This window comes from Pelophylax lessonae, assembly GCF_965119305.1.
Source record: "Pelophylax lessonae genome assembly, chromosome: 6".
NCBI lineage: Eukaryota > Metazoa > Chordata > Amphibia > Anura > Ranidae > Pelophylax > Pelophylax lessonae.
The window spans coordinates 156960438-156981459 of record NC_138773.1 but is presented as its reverse complement, the minus strand read 5'-3'; the positions used below and the strand labels follow the sequence as shown (position 1 = coordinate 156981459).

The window sequence follows — 21022 nt, the reverse complement described above, 5'->3', positions numbered from 1 at the left end:
CTCCACTGAAAACATGGATGTAAATGAGTATCAAAAGTTGTCAGCAGACAGTTTTCAATAAACGCTACAGGGTTTTTCCCTTCTGCGCTTTCTGGTATACCAATGGCACGTATATTATTGCGCCTCATTCTGCTCTCCAGGTGATCTAGTCGTGCTGCTTGCTGGGCCGCAGTGAGCACGTTGTTGAACATATCTCATTAGAGGCTCCAGGTCATCTTCAACTGTGCAGACCTTTCCTCCAGAGCGGATATTCTCTCTCAGCTTTTGCATGTCATGTCTGATAAAGGAAACCTCGGCCTTCACTCCTTTATCATTAGTGAGAGCTGTTATTGAAGTATTGCATGTAGTTACTGCCTTATCGGACGGTAGGATCCAGATCTTCCCCAGTAATTAATGCTGGTAAAATGCAGGATTCAGTCGGGTTACTCACCGCATCCCAAACAGCCAATGATTCAGACGGGTCTTCTAGGAGAACTGCGTCATCCTCCACTGAGTGAGCCCCCGAGGATTCCTCTGGTGTAACTAGGGAGTAGAAGAGGCCTTTAGTGAGGCCTTTGAGAAGAACTACTGCGCGGTCCCCTTATAGCTGTCCTCAGTGAGGTGATGAGATTCTGCGCCATCTTGTCCAAGCATGTCAGGAGCAGATCAAGTTTTTTTCATCTTTTTTGCCCATGCTGAATTGCAGGCAAGGCTTCTCTGCATGTACCGCACACTACTACAGGACCACTGGAACGTAATGGGAGTAGTGTGGGCGCGATCACTTGCCCCCCGAAGGATTAAATGCAGGCTCTTTGGCGGAGAACGCTAGAGACACATCCCGTTACATCTGCTGCTCAGCCACACACCCCTCCTCTACTATTTTTGTCAGTTGGTATCACATACAGAGGAACCATTCCTTTGCTTACATATTAGCATACAAAAGCCCTGAATGATCAAATATTAAGAAAAAAAAAAAAAATTGTTGTCTATTGGTTTTTGGTTCTTGAACCAGGCATCATCAATGGCTATGCTACTGGCACTTGACCTGTCAAAACCGGCAAATGCAAGTCGTCTCATCACAACGGAAAGACTTGCTAATGTAGACACTGTTAAGCTGCACTTAAAACTGTAGTTCTATCACGTAAGGATGGGGGCTCAAATTTGTCTTCGGATTATGCTGTGGCCTTGGGTCTGTCACGACACGCCTGTTAATTTCCTTAATTTTTCAAGTACCTTTTGATGGTGTAGGAAACTACTCAGACATATTGGCTCTTACTATTACAGTAAAGAAAACATCCACATTTTTAAAGGAATAAAACTAAATTCAACATTTTTTATTTTTGGTAACAAACTTTTAAAAACTCTCCAGTAATTCAATAGATATGAAGAGCCTAAAGTGTCACTAAAAAAAAAAAAAAAAAAAAAAAAAGTAAAACTTTTTAGTTTTGGATTCAGTAAGGGAGGGTATAACCCCTGGCAGGTTTTTTGCCATCCGTGTACCATTGGTGAGATTTCCCTTCACTTCCTGTCCCATATCCAAAAGCATAAAGTAAGGAGACATACCTCTAAGTGAGGAAACCCCATGGTGTTACCAGAACTAGTGTCCCCATTGGATGATTTTCCTGTATGCTTGTTCTGGTATCAACACAATTTGAAATTTTATTTTTTCGGTCAATAATGGCAAACTGGACAAAATAGAAGGTGAACCTCCCCAACAGGGACAAAGATAAAAATGAAAACCCGACACGAGTTTCAATTCCTACCCATTCTATCCAAATCATAAGAAAAAAAAAAAAAAAACAAACACACACCATTAGTGCAGATCCTTTATTCAGAAAGAAGAATGTAAAAGCTTTATTTTGCTACACATTTAAAATGTGATATCACACTACTGCGCACAACCCCTTGTAGCATTCGCAAAATGCTTTTCTGTTCGTATAGGTATAAAAATAACCCAATATATAAGCATCTGTTTTATGCAAATATTTGTTACCTGCACAAAAATAAAAAAAAATAAACACACACACACACACACACACACAGCTTGTTCCTCCCTTCTTGGCTCCCCACTGGACCTGTAATGGGGTAAGCAGATTCACTGTTCAACAGGCAGGCTTAGGGCAAAGCTATACTTTAAATAAAAGTCAAGATTTGTAAATATCAGGATGTCTATACATCTATGTGGTTTTAATATGTGGATTACCAAGTTAGAGGAGAGTATCCTGACTCCGTGCTACTGAGCAGTTCCAAAGCTACCATTCGGTTAAATTACGTGCCTACTTCTGGGAAGCCCACTAGTTTTTAAATTGATTTCTAAAGCTGCACTGTACAATATTGCATTGTACTGAAGAAAGCCAAGCAGCGCTCAAAGCTGGTTGGGGGCACTATTTGAAGTGATGAGCAGGAGGCTGCCAGATGAGTTGGGAAATGTGAAGTTTGAACTATTTTTTTCTATTATTTAAAGAATACAACACAGATATCAAGCAAATATGCAGATAAATGAAACAAGTCTTCCGTTAAAACACAAAAGTGCGGTTGAACAAAAGTGTACATCATGAAAAATATATAAAGTTGAACCGTTGCTTTGAATTACAAATGCGCAGAGTACGTGCTATTCCCAGGGCCCCTGTGAGAGCGAGGCAAACCCGCCGTGGGAAGGCCGTCTCCGAAGTCAAGCCAGAAAACCAACTAGTGATGGACAACAGAGAAGAATAAAACTTTTAAGTGGAAAGAGGCCTGAGCCTGTGTGCATCCAAAGGTTTTGTTTTTGTTTTTTTTTCTTCAAGTGTGAAAGTCGAGAAGGAAAGGAAAAAAGCTGTAAGAGAAAAAAGATTGCGAAAGAAGAAATAGAAGGGGGAAGAGACCAAAAAAAAAAAAAAAAAAAACAATTGCCCCCTCCCCCACGCCAACCAAGGTGGGATGGGAGAGATTCTCGAAGGGATCTGACGGGCAAGAAGGACGCCCAAAGCGGGCTTCAAAAGTAGTGAACTTTTTTAGTAATTTTTTTTTCTTGGTAAAGGTACCTGAATTTGAAAAAAGTTACACAGCCACAAACAGCATATATGTTGCACTAGTTTTACTAATGTTTAAAGAAATGACTACAATATAAAAAAATAAAATATTATGCTTACACTCCACGCCATGAAATTGGAAAAGCCCCAGTCATTTTCCTTATGAAAGAACAAGTGACTAATGCGTCTACTAAAAGACTTTTCATCATCCTTGTAATTGATTATCTTTAGCACTGCCTGGGCATGACAAGACCATGACCTGCAAAATTGGAAACAAGACATCTAAATTAAAACAAATAAAACAGATTTAGGCACAGTAAACCGCCCAATTATTTTAGATAAACAATGAAATAATGCAGACTTTGGGGACAACAGAAAACCCCACAGAATTAAAGCACTAGTTATATGCACTGCAACAAGAACAAAAAAGAAACTGAATTTTTGTAAAATCTTACCGTAAAATTCCTTTCTCTGAGTCCTCCGACAGTCACCACCCATTCACACAGTCTTCACTAATGGGGTATTGCTTCCTCGCCACAGGAGTTTCTAGGTATAAGACTTGTAAAAGAACAATAAATCTACATAGTCACACCCATGGGGGCTGTCCTAGTCCAATACCCCCCTGCAATAGCCATCCCAATTCAGTTTGGTCGCAAGCAGTGATGAGTACAAAAAAACCCCAAAAGAGGGGCGGGGGCGGCGACTGTCGGAGGACTCAGAGAAAGGAATTTTACAGTAAGATTTTACAAAAATTCAGTTTTCTCTTACCTCCTCCGACAGTCGCCACCCATTCATACAGTCTTCACTAATGGGGACGTCCCAAAGCAGTGTAGACATGAGGGGTGGGCAACGCAACCGCCAGAAAAGCAACGCAGTACCCACATCAGAGAAAGGAACCTTACATGCACAGAAAGGTAACCTGGGTAACAAAAAAGGGCTCAACATGAGCAACAACCCAGGAAAACAAATAACCCAAGGGGGAAAAAAAAAAAAAAAAAAAAAGCCAGGGACCCGTACAAAACCAGGGTTCCCTATGGCACTGCCGCACAGAGAACTTTGCGGCCAAAGGAGGCATTAGCCGACGCCAGAACATCAATTTTATAGAATTTGGAAAAGGTGTGCACCGACGACCAAGTCGCAGCCTTGCACACCTGGGCCACCGAGGCCTGATGCCGGAAGGCCCAGGACGCACTCACCGACCTGGTAGAGTGCGCCTTGACAGGGAAGGGAGGAACCCGTTGCCGCAACGAATAGGCCTGGACAATAATCTGTCTGATCCATTTGGCAATGGTTGCCGCAGACGTACCCTTCCGAGGACCCTCAGGAAGTACAAAGAGAATCCGACTTCCGAAAGGATTCCGTCGATGACAGGTAAACCCTGATGGCCCTGACAACATCCAAAGAATGCAAGGCAACCTCCTTTGGATGCTTAGGGTTCGCACAAAGCGAAGGTAAAACTATGTCCTCATTGAGGTGAAAATCCGAAACCACATTCGGCAGAAAGGACGGATTAGGTCGCAAGACCACCTTGTCCCTATGAACTGCCAGGTAAGGGGAATGGCAGGATAACGCCAACTCCGACACTCTGCGAGCAGAAGTGATCGCTACCAGGAATGCAACCTTCTTAGATAGCATAGGTAATGAAACTTCCCGGTTTTCAAACGGGGAACGCTGCAACACGGACAGAACCAAGTTCAAGTCCCATGGAGGTAAGGGCTCCCTTCTGGGAGGAACCAAGTGACGCACACCTTGGATAAAGGTGTGAATCAAGGAATGAGACGCCACAGGGCGCTGGAAAAGAACAGCCAGTGCAGAAACCTGGCCCTTAATCGTGGCCAACGCAAGGCGCTGGTCCACACCAGACTGTAGGAAAGCCAACACTTTTGCCACCGAGTAAGAGCGAGGAGAAGAACCCCTGGACTCACACCGGGCAAAATAAGCTTTCCATGTATGGTAATAAATCTTACCAGAAGAGGCTTTTCTAGCCTTGATCAAATTAGGAATAACCTCTGAGGAGAGACCCCGGTCTCTCAGGACCTGGCTCTCAACAGCCATGCCGTTAAAGCCAGCTGTAAGGCAGGATGGAAGATCGGTCCCTGAGACAGATCTTCCTGCATTGGCAGCCGCCTCGGAGGCTCTACGGCCAGGTGAACGATGTCTACCAGGATCGGCGAGGCCAGGATCGCCAGTGATTGTTCCGAGGCCAACCTGCGAAGGAACCTGGACAACAACTGAATCGGAGGAAAGGCATAAATCAGACAATACTGACGCCAGGGCACCACCAGCGCATCCGAGGCGTCTGCCAGAGGATCGCGCGTTCTTGCCACGAACATTTCCACCTTGTGGTTTAGCCGAGACGCCAACAGATCCACATCCGGGGATCCCCACTTCGCGCACAGCATTTGAAATGCCTCCGGGTGCAGGGACCATTCCCCCTGGTCCAGGGTCTGGCGGCTCAGATAATCAGCCTGCCAATTCTCCACACCCGGAATGTGCGCTGCCGAAATCGCCGGGACACGAGTCTCGGCCCAAGACAGAATACTGGTAACTTCCTGAGTACCAGGGCACTCCTGGTGCCCCCTTGGTGGTTGATGTACGCCACCGCAGTGGCATTGTCCGTCTGCACCCTTACAGGGCGGCCCTGAAGGCGATCCGACCAATGGATCAAGCACAGCCTGATCGCTCTCAATTCCAGAATGTTTTTTTGGAGGGAAGATTCCTCCTCCGACCAAGTACCCTGGGCAGACAAATTGCCCAGACCACCACCCCAGCCCGACAGGCTGGCATCCGTGGTTAAGACCATCCACAGAATTGGCCGGAAGGATTTTCCGTCCAAAACCGCCGTGGACTGAAGCCACAACAGATCCATTCTGGTTTGGCAGCTCAGACACACTCTCAGGTCCAAGGACTGAGGTAGTCTGTCCCACCTGGCCAGGATCTCCGCCTGGAGAGATCGCGTGTGAAACTGTGCAAATGGTATCACCTCAAAAGGCAGATACCATCAACCCCAGGGACCGCAAACAGGTCCGGAGTGACGAGGATTTGCTGTCCCTGAGGGACCTGACCTCGTTCTGTAGGGTCCGGAGTTTGTCCTCCGGTAAGAACATCTTTGCTTGAGCAGAGTCGAGAACCATTCCCAGATACTGGAGACGAACCGAAGGCGACAAGGTCTACTTCTGAACGTTGAACGTCCAACCGAACTCCTGAAGCGTCTGGACAGATAGCACAACAGGCTCTGACTGGCACTCGATCTTAACAGGAGATCGTCCAGATATCCTAAGACCGCAATGCCCTATGCCCGCAACAGGCCCAAAACAGGCGCTAACACTTTTGTAATGACCCTTGGAGCCGAATCGAGACCGAAAGGCAACGCCACAAACTGGTAATGATCCGCCGCGATACCGAATCGGAGGTACCTCTGATGACCCTCGAAAATGGGGATGTGTAGATACGCATCCTTTAGATCTATAAAGGCCAGGAACTCCCCCGGATTCAGGGAGGCCACCACCGAGCGGAGTGATTCCATGCGGAATTTTCGAACGCGCACAAAGCGGTTCAGCGCTTTTAAGTCCAGAATCGGACGCACTTCGCCCTCCTTTCTGGACACAGTGAACAGATTCGAATAAAAACCCTGAAACCTGTCCCGATGAGGCACCGGGACGACAACCCCCTGGCGAGCAGATCCTGTAACCGCTCTGGGGTCAAAGGAAGATTTGAGGGAAAGAATCTGTTCGCCGGCCGTGAAAGAAATTTGATCTTGTACCCTGACCGAATGATTTCCTGAACCCGCCTGTCCGTGATTCGGGAGCAGCCAAGGTTGGAGGAAACCATGCAAACGTCCCCCCCACCCCTGAAACGGGTGAGGGCGTCCCTTCAGGCAGAGGCGGACTGAGCCGCCGTCCCAGCCTGGCCGGATTTTTGTTTGCCGAACCAGGGCTTTTTCTGGCCCCCTTGGCCCTTGAAGGGTTTACCCTTGTTCAGCGCCCCGAAGGCACGAAAGGATCCTTGACCAGGTTTAAAGGAGGGGCCCGCTTACCGCAGAAAAATTTCTCCTTAGAGTTCTGGGGCAGCAGAGTGCTCTTGCCCCCAGTGACTCTTTTAAACAATTAAAAAATCCCAAAAAGGGGAGACCCCGCATAGGAAATGTCAGCCACCGTCTTCCTGGATATCTGGTCAGCCGACCAGCTCTTTAACCAGATTAAGCGATGGTTAATCACTGCGACGCAGGACACGCGCACTGCCAAAGGGGCCTCATTTAGAGCCCCATCGCACAAATACATGACCCCTCAATAAATCTGAGCCACCATCTCCACTGTAGTGGGAGGGGCAGAGTCAGCCACGAGGGTGCGTTTGAGCACCTTGGTCCAATCCGCCACAGCCTGAGCCACCATTACGGAGGCAAAAATAGGCTTGAGCATGGAACCTGCCACCATGTAGGAATGTCGGGCGAGAGATTCCAGCCTCCTATCAGTAGGGTCCCTAAACACCGGGGAGTCCTCGTTGGGGACCAAGGTAGCCTTGTTCAATCTGGCCACCGTGTGATCCACTTGGGGAGGCACACACCAGCACGCAGCTGTAGTGGCCGCAAAAGGGTAGAGAAGTTGAAACTTCTTAGGCACCACGAAGGTGTGTTTTAAGTTACGCCATAGCTCATTCACCTTATGGTGAAATTCTGCAGGGCAAGGAAAAACCCGCGCCGTCTTGCGGGTCCTGTGTGTACCGAAAGAGGACAACGCCCGGAGGGGTGGGCTCATCCTCCAAATGTAGTGCTTCCTTCACAGCTAGGATCAACTCATCCATAGCTGTGCGTTCCTCGGGCGACCCCGGGGGGAAGAGGGGGGGGCCTGCGACCTCGGCCTCCCCCTCAGACTCTTGCGGGTCCTGAGAAGAGCGAGACCCCGAAAGGGCCACGCTACCTACAGCAACCAGGTCACACTCCGAATCAGAAGAAAAGGAAATCCTAGGCCTTTTCCTAGCAGCACGTTCAGACATCAGCACATCCATTTTTGCCAAAGTTGCCACAACAGCCGCCAAAATTAGTCTGGTTAGAGGATTCAGAGGACCCTGAATCCCCCACCTGTCCTGGGATTCCATAACAGAATTAAAAAGTTTTTAAAACTGGCCCTTTAAGAGCGCCGCGGACCCCGCAGCGCACCGCTATAAAGACTGAAACACAGACCCCCCCGCAGGGACAAAACTGACCAGGAAGATTGCACAAAATATGACAGGAAAGGAACAGCAGGACAGAACCCCACAGTGCGTTACCAGCTCCTTCGGTCGGCTCTGAGAAAGAAGGAAGTGATGTCCCCGCTGGAGTCTGAACTGAGGCTGCAGACCAAGGGAAAATGGATGCCTATTGAAAGTAATGGGAGGCTTCGGCAAGATGGCCACCGACATGTGCTCGGAACGATCGTTTGCCACAGGCAAGATGGCGCCGCAAGGCGCCAAAATCACTACATAGCATGCTGCATAACTCCCATAATGAAGCCAGATATGCTGCCCACACTTGAAATGGCGGATCGGCAGTTTTTAACCCCGCAGCGGTCGCCGCATGTGTCTGCACCTCCAAGTACCCTAAAGTGACCTCAGGAGAGGGATCCCCCAATCCCCCACACAGTGCTGCTGTAAGAGAATAAAAAACCCTGCAGGGACTGGGAATAGGGAGCCCAAAACATACAGACACAGGGGACACCACAGACACACAGGACTGCCGACCCCAGACAGAGGCCCCACACAGAATGTACTTACCTGTACCCGATGGCGTGGGGTGCCTCATATCAAGCGGGAAACAGCCCACCCTCAGATGGCAGGGGAGTGCCGCCAGTCAGAAACGCAGGACACTAGTAGTGCACGGACGAACCTATGCTGTGTCCAGTGAGGTAGCCACCTCACATGGCTGCATCCCTGATGAACAGGGACGGGTCGTTTGCGAGGCCAGGGCGAACACATAGCAAGCGAAACGATGGCGGGCTGGGATTCCATCTGACCCTCTGTCCTGGGGAACCAGGACGGTCAGTCCGATTCCCAGCTCCGCAATCGCCGTCTTCATCGGAAGATCCAACTAACTAGAGCTGATAAAAAACAGCTAGCAAATTAAAGAAAAATGACATTTTTAGAAAATAAATTGTAAAAGAAAAAGAGGAAGGCTGAGACTGTAGCCTCAGCACAGGGAAGCCTATCCACTCCTAAGCTAGGCAGAAGACAAACTGAATTGGGATGGCTATTGCAGGGGGGTATTGGACTAGAAGGACAGCCCCCATGGGTGTGACTATGTAGATAAATTGTTCTTTTACAAGTCTTATGCCTAGAAAACTCCTGTGGAGAGGAAGCAATACCCCATTAGTGAAGACTGTGTGAATGGGCGGCGACTGTCGGAGGACATAAGAGAAAATCAGATTCAAACCATGTATGGCCAGGCTAAATGTACCCAAGTTTAAATCGATCAAGTTGGGTAAAACCAGCCAGCCAGATTTGACATGCAATTATTGCTAGCAGCGGTTATAGCTACTAGCAATAATCACTGTTCTCCAGGCAGGGACGGCTTCCCCTCTAAACTATCTGTGTTGATGGAGTAATCAAGAAATGTTTGTCTATGGCAGGCCTAAAGGCACAATCCGTCTGCTCAGATGCATGTCTTAGTTTATCCTCAAAAGGTTTCATTAACAGAGTGATTTTATGCATTTATGCCTAGATGTCTAGACCAAAAACGTAACTGCTTTAGTATGTTACAAGTTTTAGAATGACTGAACAGAAAAAATGTTTTTTCAAGAACTTACCGTAAATGTATTTTCTCTGAGTCCTGACAGTCGCCGCCCACTCATACAATCTGCACGTCTGGGTATTGGTCCTATCCACAGGAGTAAGCTAGGCAGAAGATTTTGTAAGAAAACATTCACAAAACCTTTGTATAGACACACCTACAGGGGGCTGTCCCTCTGGTCCAATACCCCCATCTGGCTGCATTTCCAATTCAGTTTGGTAGCAAGCAGTATAGAGATCCATGAACCGCAAAAGAGGGGTGGGGGCGGCGAATGTCAGAGGACTCAGAAAATAATTTTACGGTAAGTTCTTACAAAAATTCTATTTTCTCTTACGTCCTCTGACAGTCGCCGCCCACTCATACAATCTGCACATCTGTGACGTCCTAAAGCAGTGTAGATGTGAGGGGTGGGAAACGTAACCGTCAAAAGGCAAAGCAGCACCCAGGTCAGAGAAAAGAACCTTATCTGAATCAGAAAGGTAAAAGACAAGAAAGCTCAACAGTAGCGAACAAACCCAGGAAAGCAAAACAAACAAGGGGAAAAAAAAACAACAGGGGGAGACAGGCTAAAACCACCATGTCTCCCCTAAGGCACTGCCGCACTCTGAACTTTGCGGCTAAAAGCGGCATCTGCTAATGCCAGGACATCAAGTTTGTAGAATTAAGGAAAGATATGCACGGACGACCAGGTCGCCGCTTTGCACACCTGAGACACCGACGCCTGATGGCGGAAGGCCCAAGACGCACTAACCGCTCTGGTAGAGTGCACTGTGACAGGGAAAGGTGGAACCTGATCCCTAATTGAATAGGCCTGTACAATCGTCTGTCTGATCCATTTGGAAATGGTTGCCGCAAATGCAGCGGTACCCTTCCGAGGTCCCTCAGGAAGGACAAAAAGACAATCCGACTTTCTGAAAGATTCAGTGAACGACAGGTAAACCCTGATCGCCCAGACCACATCCAAGGAATGCAAGGCAAACTCCTTAGGATGCTTAGGTTTCGCACACAGCGAAGGTAAGACAACGCCCTTGTTGAGATGAAAATCTGAAACCACCTTCGGAAGGAAGGACTGATGAGGTCGCAAGACGACCTTATCCCTATGAACAACCAGATAGGGAAAGCAGTAAGACAAGGCCGCCAACTCAGACACTCTGCGAGCAGATGTGATCGCCACCAGAAAGGCAACTTTCCGTGACAGCACAGGCAGAGGAACCTCCCTGATGTTCTCAAAGGGAGGACTTTGCAAAACAGACAGGACCAAATTCAGGTCCCAAGGAGGCAAGGGGGCCATTCTAGGGGGTGCCAGATGGCGCACCCCTTGAATAAAGGTGCGGATCAAGGAATTTGACGCCAAGAGGCGCTGGAAGAGAATGGCCAGCGCAGACAACTGACCCTTAATAGTGGTTAGCGCAAGACGCTGCTCCACACCAGTTTGCAGGAAAGCTAGCACCCTCGCCACCGAAAAGGAGCGGGGGTGGAACCCCTGCGATTCACACCAGCCGAAAAAAGCCTTCCAGGTACGATAATAGATCTTACCAGACGAGGCCTTCCTAGCCTTGAGCAAGGTAGGAATGACCGCCTCTGTCCCTCAAGACCTGGCTTTCAACAGCCACGCCATCAAAACCAGCGACTGTAAAGCAGGATGGAAGATCGGCCCCTGAGACAGAAGATGGTCTCGTAGTGGGAGCCGCCAGGGAGGCGCGACGACCAGTTGCATGATGTCCGCGTAATAAGACCAGCGTGGCCAGTTTGGGGCCACCAGAATCACCAACCTCGGTTCCGAGACCAACCTGCGAAGGAACATGGTCAACTGAATCGGGGGGAAGGCATAAATCAGGCGATACTGAGTCCGAGGCACAACCAACGCGTCGGCCAGAGTGTCGTGCGTTCTTGCCACAAACCTTCCCACCTTGTTTAGACGAGACGCGAACAGATCCACGTCCGGGGATCCCAATCGTGCACACAGCATTCGAAACACCTCCGGGTGTAGGGACCATTCCCCCTGGTCCAGGGTCTGGCGGCTCATAGTCCGCCTGCCAGTTCTCCACACCCGGAATGTGAACTGCTGAAATCGCCGGGACCTGCGTCTCCGCCCACGACAGAATCTCGGCCACTTCCTTGGCCACCCGGGCACTCCTGGTGCCCCCTTGGTGATTAATGTAAGCCACCGCAGTCGCGTTGTCAGTCTGCACAAGCACTGGGCAGCCCTGCAGACGTTCCAACCAATGGAGCAAACAGAGCTTGATCGCTCGCAGTTCCAAGACATTTATCGGCAGGGAGGACTCCTCCGACCAAGTGCCCTGGGCAGACAAATTGCCCAGAACTTCACCCCAGCCCGACAGGCTGGCGTCCCGTGGTGACCACAGTCCACAGTAGCGGGCGAAAGGACTTGCCTTCTGCCGGAGACCGTAGCCACCACAGAAGATCCGGTCTGACTTGGGGGCCCAAAGAGATCCTCCTTTCCAAGGAATGAGGATGCCTGTCCCACCTGGCCAGAATCTCTGCTTGATGATATCTTGTGTGAAACTGTCGGGTTTCAAGGCGATCCCATTTGCACAATCAAGCCCAGGGACTACATGCAGGTCCGAAGCAAGGAGAACTCGTCGTCCCTGAGGGACCTGACCTCGTCATGCTGGGTCTGGAGTTTGTCCTTCGGAAGAAAGACCTTCACTGGGGCAGGGTCCAGAACCATCCCCAGGTAAGGGAGGCGAACAGAAGGGGACAAGGTCGACTGCTGAACATTGATGGTCCACCCAAACTCCTGGAGTGTCTGAACCGTGGACAGATGGCGTAAACAGATTGGCACTGGAGCTCGACCTTAAGAGGAGATCATCCAGGTACCCAAGGATGGCAATCCCCTGTACTCGCAACAAGGCTAGAACAGGAGCCAGAACTTTGGTAAAAACCCTTGGAGCCGAAGTGAGGCCGAAAGGCAACGCCACGAACAGAAAGTGCTCCTCTGCTATTGCGAATCGGAGGTACCTCTGATGACCCTCGTAGATAGGGTTGTGTAGATACGCATCCTTGAGGTCGATGGCAGCCCGGAAATCTCCTGGACTCAGGGATGCTACCACCGACCAGGACTCCATTCTGAACTTCTGGACCCGCACAAAGCGGTTCAGAAACTTTAAGTCCAGAATCAGACGCACCTTGCCCTCCTTTCTGGGAACTGAACAGATTCGAGTAAAAACCCTGAAACCTGTCCCGATGTGGAACCGGCACAATGACCTCTTGGGCGAGGAGATCCTGCACCGCCCGATGAAGATCTCGTTAACGATCTGGGGTCAAATGAAGATTTGAGGGAAAGGATCTGTCTGCTGGGCGCGATTGAAACTCGATCTTGTACCCTGACCGAATGATTTCTTGAACCCACCTGTCCTGAACCTTGGCCAGCCAAGGTCCGGGAAAACAGCGCAGACATCCCCCCACCCCTGAAACATAGAAAACATAGAATGTGTCGGCAGATAAGAACCATTTGGCCCATCTAGTCTGCCCAATATATCTGAATCCTATGAATAGTCCCTGGCCCTATCTTATATGAAGGATAGCCTTATGCATATCCCATGCATGCTTAAACTCCTTCACTGTATTTGCAGCTACCACTTCTGCAGGAAGGTTATTCCATGCATCCACTTCTCTCTCAGTAAAGTAATACTTCCTCATATTACTTTTAAACCTTTGCCCCTCTAGTTTAAAACGGTGTCCTCTTGTGGTAGTTTTTCTTCTTTTAAATATGCTCTCCTCCTTTACCGAGTTGATTTCCTTTATATATTTAAAAGTTTCTATCATATCCCCTCTGTCTCTTCTTTCTTCCAAGCTATACATGTTAAGGTCCTTTAACCTTTCCTGGTAAGTTTTTTCCTGCAATCCATGTACTAGTTTAGAAGCTCTTCTCTGAACTCTCTCTAGAGTATCTATATCCTTCTGGAGATATGGCCTCCAGTACTGCGCACAATACTCCAAGTGAGGTCTCACCAGTGTTCTGTACAGCGGCATAAGCACTTCTCTCTTTCTACTTATACCTCTCCCTATACATCCAAGCATTCTGCTGGCATTTCGTGCTGCTCTATTACATTGTCTTCCCACCTTTAAGTATTCTGAAATAATTACTCCTAAATCCCTTTCCTCAGATACTGAGGTCAGGACTGTGTCAAATATTCTATATTCTGCCCTTGGGTTTTTATGCCCCAGGTGCATTATCTTGCACTTATCCACATTAAATTTCAGTTGCCAGAGTTCTGACCATTCTTCTAGTTTTCCTAAATCCTTTTCCATTTGGTGTTTCCCTCCAGGAACATCAACCCTGTTACATATCTTTGTGTCATCAGCAAAAAGACAAACCTTACCATTGAGGCCTTTTGCAATATCACTTATGAAGATATTAAACAAAATTGGTCCAAGTACAGATCCCTGAGGTACCCCACTGGTAACATGACCTTGTTCTGAATGTTCTCCATTGACTACAACCCTCTGTTGTCTGTCACTCAGCCACTGCCTAATCCACTCAACAATATGGGAGTCCATGCTCAATGACTGTAGTTTGATAAGTCTTCTATGTGGGACAGTGTCAAAAGCCTTACTAAAATCTAGATATGCAATGTCTACTGCACCTCCACCGTCTATTATTTTAGTCAGTCAAAAAAATCTATAATCTCCCTGAAGTAAACCCATGTTTTTCATCTTGCAATCCATGGTTGCAAGATGAAAAATTTAAGATTTAAGATGTTATACAATTCTATCCTTTAATAGGGTTTCCATTAATTTGCCTACTATTGATGTCAGACTCACTGGTCTATAGTTGCTCGATTCCTCCCTACTACCTTTCTTGTGAATGGGCACGACATTTGCCAATTTCCAATCTTCCTGGACGACTCCTGTTACTAATGATTGGTTAAATAAATCTGTTAATGGTTTTGCCAGCTCGCCACTAAGCTCTTTTAATAATTTTGGGTGTATCTCATCCGGACCCTGTGACTTATTTGTCTTCACTTTAGACAGCAATCTTAGAACGTCTTCCTCTGTAAAGACACATGCATCAAACGATTCATTAGTCATCCTTTCAAGTGGAGGTCCTTTTCCTTCTTTTTCTTCTGTAAAAACTGAACAGAAGTATTCATTAAGGCAGTTGGCTAGCCCTTTATTCTCTTCTACATACCTTCCGTCCTTTGTTTTTAATTTAGTTATTCCTCGTTTTAATTTCCTTTTTTCATTTATATATCTGAAGAATGTCTTATCCCCCTTTTTCATTGACTGAGCTAGTTTTTCTTCTGCTGGGTGAGGGTGCCCCTTCAGGTCGAGGCAGACTGAGCCGCCGTGCCAGGATGGGCGGCTTTAGACTTGCCCGCCCAAGGCTTCTCTTGGCCACCAGCGGGCTTGAACGACTTAGGTTTGTCTTGTGCCTTGAAGGCACGAAAGGACCCCTGGTCAGGTCTAAACAAAGGGCCCCGCTTACCGCAGAAGGACTTGCCCCGGGACACCTGGGGCAGCACAGTGCTCTTGCCCCCAGTGACCCCATTGACCAATTCATCCAGAGAGCCCCCAAAAAGACGACTCCCCGCATAAGGGATGTCAGACACCGTCTTCTTGAAAGACTGGTCAGCCGACCAGCTTTTTAACCAAACGGTGCGACGAATAGTAACTGCGACTGCAGACAGTCGTGCGACTAGAGGGGCCTCATCCAAGGCCGCGTCACACAGGTATAAAACAGCCTGACCAATTTGATCCACCATCTCCAGAGTAGCAAGAGGAGCGGAGTCAGCAACTAGAGTGCGCTTAAGCGCCGGGGCCCACTCCACAACAGCCTGAGAGTCCATTACGGAAGCGAACACGGGTTTCAGTAAGGAACCCGCTACCAGGTATATGTGACGGGTAAGAGTTTCCACCCGCCTATCCACAGGGTCTTTAAACACCGGAGAATCCTCCGCGGGCATCAAAGTGGCTTTATTCAACCTGGACACAGTGTGGTCCACCTAAAGGAGCCGTAGTCCAGTGAGAATTCACCGGATGCACAAGGGGATAACGGTACTGAAATCTCTTGGGCACCACAAAATTACGTTTTAAATTGAGCCATTGGTCATTCACGGTTGAAACTCCGCGGGACAGGGAAAAACCTGACCCAACTTCTGGGCTGGTCCCAAAGGAAGACTGCTTACCCGACAGATGGGGCTCATCATCCAAATTTAAAGTGTCTTTCACAGAGCTAATAGGCGCAGACATTGCAGCGCGTTCTCTTGCTGATCCAGAGAGGGAATCCTTCTCCATATCCGACGGAGGACTGAGACCCCTCAGGGGGTACACTGTCCATGGCAACCAAATCTGGCTCTGAATCAGAAGACTGAGAGGGCATAGGCCTTTTCTTAGAAGCCCGGTCAGACAACAAATCTACCTTTGACGCTAAAGTCGCAAGTGCAGCAGTGAGTGAGACTATAGCATGGGATTCATGAGTACCTGAACCATCCACCAGATCTGGGGGGGAATTTGCCATCCTGGGACTCCATAATAGCAATCTCAAATTAAATGACACTGGCCCTTTAAAATAAGCGTTTTTCGCGGTTCCCACCTCAACTGCACCGCAATGAGGAAGACCTGTGCTACCAGAAACTGCAGAAAAATGGATGCTAGCAGGAATGCAGGCCAGGAAAACACGATAAAATTCCCCAAAGGTGATCTATACTTGCCGCACGCTGCCAGCTCGATCTGCATGTGAGAAGGCAGAACACAGCCCTGAGTCACAAAAAAAATGGTTGTCAATACAAGTCTATGGAGAAAAGCTCTGGGAAAAGCTCAGATTGGCACCAACAGCATTGCAGAAAATGGCTGCTGCCCTCACAATGAGGCCAAACAGCCTGCCCACACCTAAAATGGCGACCGCGCGGTTTCCCGCCGATTGCGCCCCCCACACACCATGTCTGTACCCCCAAATAGTTGCCTAAGCACCTTAGGGCCATCCGGGACCCCCTCAACCCCCCATATAGCGGTAGAACCGCCGCAGTGCCCCCGCAGGGACACACAGGGATCGCACTGACAGACATGAGGGGACATTACAGATTCACACCGAACTACCATCCCCACAAAACAGAGGGCCCACATACACACCCCGACAGACAATTGCCATAGACAGAGGGGTAGTATGGTACTCACCGTTCCAGCTAAAAACGTGGGTACCGCTCTGTGACAGGAAGCCTCCCACTCTGGGTGGTGGTGCCGTCAGCTGAAAAGGACACTAGCAACACGGGGCGTACCGCAGTTGACATCCCAGCGAAGTAGCCACTTCGCAGACTCATCCCTGAGGACAGGGACATGGTCGTTTGCGAGGCCTGGGCGTACGCATAGCCTGCCAACGCTCGATGGCAGGCTGTGATTCCATAAGGCTCTAGGACAACCAGTGCGATTCCCAGCTCCGTAAACGCTGTAGTCATCTGAAGTCCGACTAACTAAGCGCAGGAACAAAGAAAAAGCTATCTTATGAAAGAAAAAACACTTTCTCCGAGAGAAAGAATAAGAAGAAAAAAGGCTGAGACTGCAGCCCCAGCCAGGGAAAAGCCAGCCTACTCCCTATGCTAGGCAGAAACAAACTGAATTGGGAATGCAGCTAGATGGGTGTATTGGACCAGAGGGACAGCCCCCTTTAGGTGTGTCTATACAAAGGTTTTGTGAATGTTCTCTAACAAAATCTGCCTAGCTTACTCCTGTGGATTAGACCAATACCCAGATGTGCAAATTTTATGAGTGGGAGGCGACTGTCAGAGGACATAAGAGAAATTAACTTTTTCGAGTTTAAAAAAAAAAAAAAAAAAAAAAGCACACTAAGCAGTGTATTTATATCTTTTTTTTCACACGCTGTTATTGCTTCAAACATTAAAGCCTAGTACTCACAGGCAGCCTGCTGGGTTGAAGGGGGGAAAAAAAAAAAAAAAAAAACACAAACCACTGAGGAGCTCAAAAGGAGCCACTGCAATAAATATGATGTTCGTAAAGCGGTCTCCCCTGCTAAGGCATTTTGTTCCGACAAGTGTAGGCCAAAACACACTGATCAGCAGTGTCAGCCATTGGCTGACAACACTGATCAGATGCAGATCGGCAGACCTTTTTCAGTCATCCCCTGACAAACGGCTTGCTTCCATCAGACCAGCTGCTGTACACACGGGTTGAATATTGGCCGGTTTCTAATGAACCGGCTGATGCAGCCTGTGTGTACTAGGCTTAATTATATGTGCACCTCAAATGCAAAGTGACTAGTGTCCTCGGCAAGGTGAAGAGGTTTGTTAAACCCCCAAACCTGCATGTGATCACTATGATTGCTTTTCATGTTGATCAAACAAAAAGGAGAACATGTGACCAGTTCCCAATGGTTAGTCCGAGACCTGCAGACTGCAGAAACTGTGTGCAGAGGAGCAGGCTGCAAGTTTAAAAGCTGAATACACATTAAAGCGCATGTGAAACCTTCTACAAAAAGGGGTAAGGGAAACAAACTTCTAGCAAGTCTGAAAATTATCCTACCCTTTAAGGCGTGCATATACTTTCAAGAAAGCTTGTAGTGAAATAATGTAATATAATGTATTGTAATCTATATACAGTGCTTGTCGGCAGGCCATAGTGCTAGGATGCGCTTTTCACTAAAGTGAAGCCTTCCAAAGTAGCTTTGCAAATATACACTTGCTAAATCTCACTATTTGCATTCATAAGAAGAGAACCAAGGAGGGATTTAATTGCTTGTTTTGTCTAGGGAGAGGTTGCAATAAAATAACTTTCCTTATTCTTGGCTGCCTTGGTGTTCCTCCTCTAGGATTCAGTTTATCACCTCAAGCTGCTGCTCAATAAGTCGCAGTCAGCTGTCTAAGGACAAGTATAAATAAGGAACAGCAGTCCTGCATTTTGGGAAAGGATGCCAAGGGCCCACCCACATCCCCAAGGCATCAGATAAAAGAAAGCCACCAGCAAGGAGGGCAAGGAATAAGGCAAGTATGGTTTTTCTTACTCCTAAACATGAACATTTAACCCTTGCATTCCAGGAGCTCCCAAAACCAAGGCAGATGGAGAGATACCCTGAATTCAGCCAAAATACTATTTAGGATCTGGATGACCAGTCAAGATAAAAGACTGACACATCCAAAAAAGTATAAAATATGCACACGGTAGAAAGTAAGCAGTAAATTTCCTTTTCTCCAGCATACCATAAAAATACAGTAACCTTTATCTCCCCATACAACAATACAAGCCCTAAATGTTAACACAAGCAGGAATAGTGGATTAAGTGAAAATGGTCAATTAAAATTTACATACGTTGAGTCAGATTCTGCATTGCACTGAAGAAAAAATCCCACACTTTTTTGATGTGGTCTGTCGGGGTAAAATCGTGGCATCACCATAATTTTCCATGGGAGATTTCGCACAAAGCAAGGTGGACTCAGCACAGATTCACTAAGGCGACTAAAACGTTCCACGGTGAATTGAAATGTTGCTTCTGATCGCCAACTGGTATCTGAAAACAGTAAAAAGTACTAGAAATAAACTCAACCCGCAACCATGTGCAAAAAAAAAAAAAAAAAAAAAAAAAGGATATCAAAATACAAACTTCCAGTGTAGGAAGCCAACTACTTATAAGGGCAACAGACCTGTTTCATGCAAGTAAATATATAATTCTAAAACCACCTGCTACATGTTCTTATGGCTCACAAATTATAGTACTTATGATTTCTAAAAAGGTCAAAGTAGCACACAAATCAAAATAAAAGTAGTCCAAAAAAAGACCATGTATTACAGTTCACCATTATCAAAATTAGTATATTCTGCTAGAATTTTCCAGTACTATCTTACACTGTAAGCAATCCATGTGCTCACCTCCCTCAGGTGGACCTAGATTTCCATCGAAGTCCTAAACGCATGTGTAAATAAGACCAGGCTCTCTCTCTCCAAAGTGGGTACATGCAAAATAAACATATCTAGTGCTCCCTGTACATAGGGAGATAACCAGCCAAAATAATTTAACTTGCATTATAATATTCTACATAAGCAGCCTAAAACAGAGCTCTTATCAATATACTGCTACAGGGTGTCCTAGCTGCTCACCTACCTTAAGTGGACCCCAAAAAAAAAAAAAAAAAAACAAGGTTGACATTTTATGCTAAAATCTTTTAGTGCTTTGTTACCCTAAAATCTAGGTTAGGGCCTCAATTTCCACCAAGGTCATAAACGCATGTGTAAATAAGACCACAAGAGACCCTCCACCACACTCTGTCTTCTCGTTCTCTTATTACGGTCTCCCATTCTCCAACGCAAGTATAAGATGAGTTCATTATATTTGGTTACCCATCATGAGAAAGCACAAGATGTGTATTTTTTTGCATGGTTAGCGAGAGATTGTGATAAGAGGACGATAAGACAGTGTGGTAAAGGTTCTCTGGTGGTCTTCATTTCCATCAAGGTCAAACGCATGCTTAAAAGAGGTCCACTGTGGGAGGTAAGCACAGATTGCTTACAGTGTAACAAAGCACTAGAAGATTTTAGAAAAATACATAAGGCGCCTTGCAGATCGGGAGAACTCCGCTATGCAGAGTGGACACGGGACATAACCAGGTCTTCTCTATGGCATATTTGGATGGAAACTACTGCCTGTTTCCATCCGACCCACCAAATGGACGGGGAACTGATCCTCAGCCGTCTGTTTTTAGCAGACTCAGACAAACCTCTATGCTTTAGCACCTGGCGGTCAACAGCCAAGCCGTCAAAGCCAGCTACTAAAGCAGGATGGAAGATCGGTCCTTGGGACAGCAGATCCGAGAGGAAAGTTCCCAACGTTCCTTGGAAGCTATCTGCACTAGATCGGCGTACAAGGCCCAGTGAGGCCAGTCCCAAGCCACTAAGATGACCAGAAGCTTGAGATGAGGGAAGGCGTAGATCAGACGATATTGACCCCACAGGGCCACCAGTGCGTCTACGGCGTCTCTGACAGAGGGTCCCTTGACCGAGCCACAAAGCTCTGCACCTTTGTTGTGCCGAGGCGCCAAAAGATCCACCTTCGGAGTGCCACATGAAGACACAGCTCCCGGGAATGTGTACTGCGGAGAGGCTGGAACGAACCATTCTGCCCAACTAAGAAGAATGCCAAATACCTCCCGAGCCGCCAGGGCACTTATTGTCCCCACTGGGCGATTGACATAAGCCACTGCTGTGGCATTTTCCAATTGAATGCGCACTGGGCATCCCTGAAGACGATCCGTCCAATGATCCAGACCATCTGATTGCTCGGAGTTCCAGGACATTGATCGGTAGT

The 21022-nt window shown here is 47.6% G+C and overlaps 1 protein-coding gene across 5 annotated transcripts in view; it reads right to left on the bottom strand.

Annotated features, from left to right (window-relative positions):
- Positions 1–21022, bottom strand: part of USP7 (ubiquitin specific peptidase 7) — a 666343-nt gene that overhangs the window by 571788 nt on the left and 73533 nt on the right. For all 5 annotated transcript variants that reach the window (XM_082260831.1, XM_082260832.1, XM_082260833.1 and 2 more), the window contains exons 3-4: positions 19033–19231; positions 3111–3249 (exon numbers count right to left, since the gene is read on the bottom strand). In XM_082260831.1, the coding sequence (XP_082116957.1) occupies positions 3111–3249; positions 19033–19231 (338 nt within the window). The remainder of the gene's footprint in view (positions 1–3110; positions 3250–19032; positions 19232–21022) is intronic.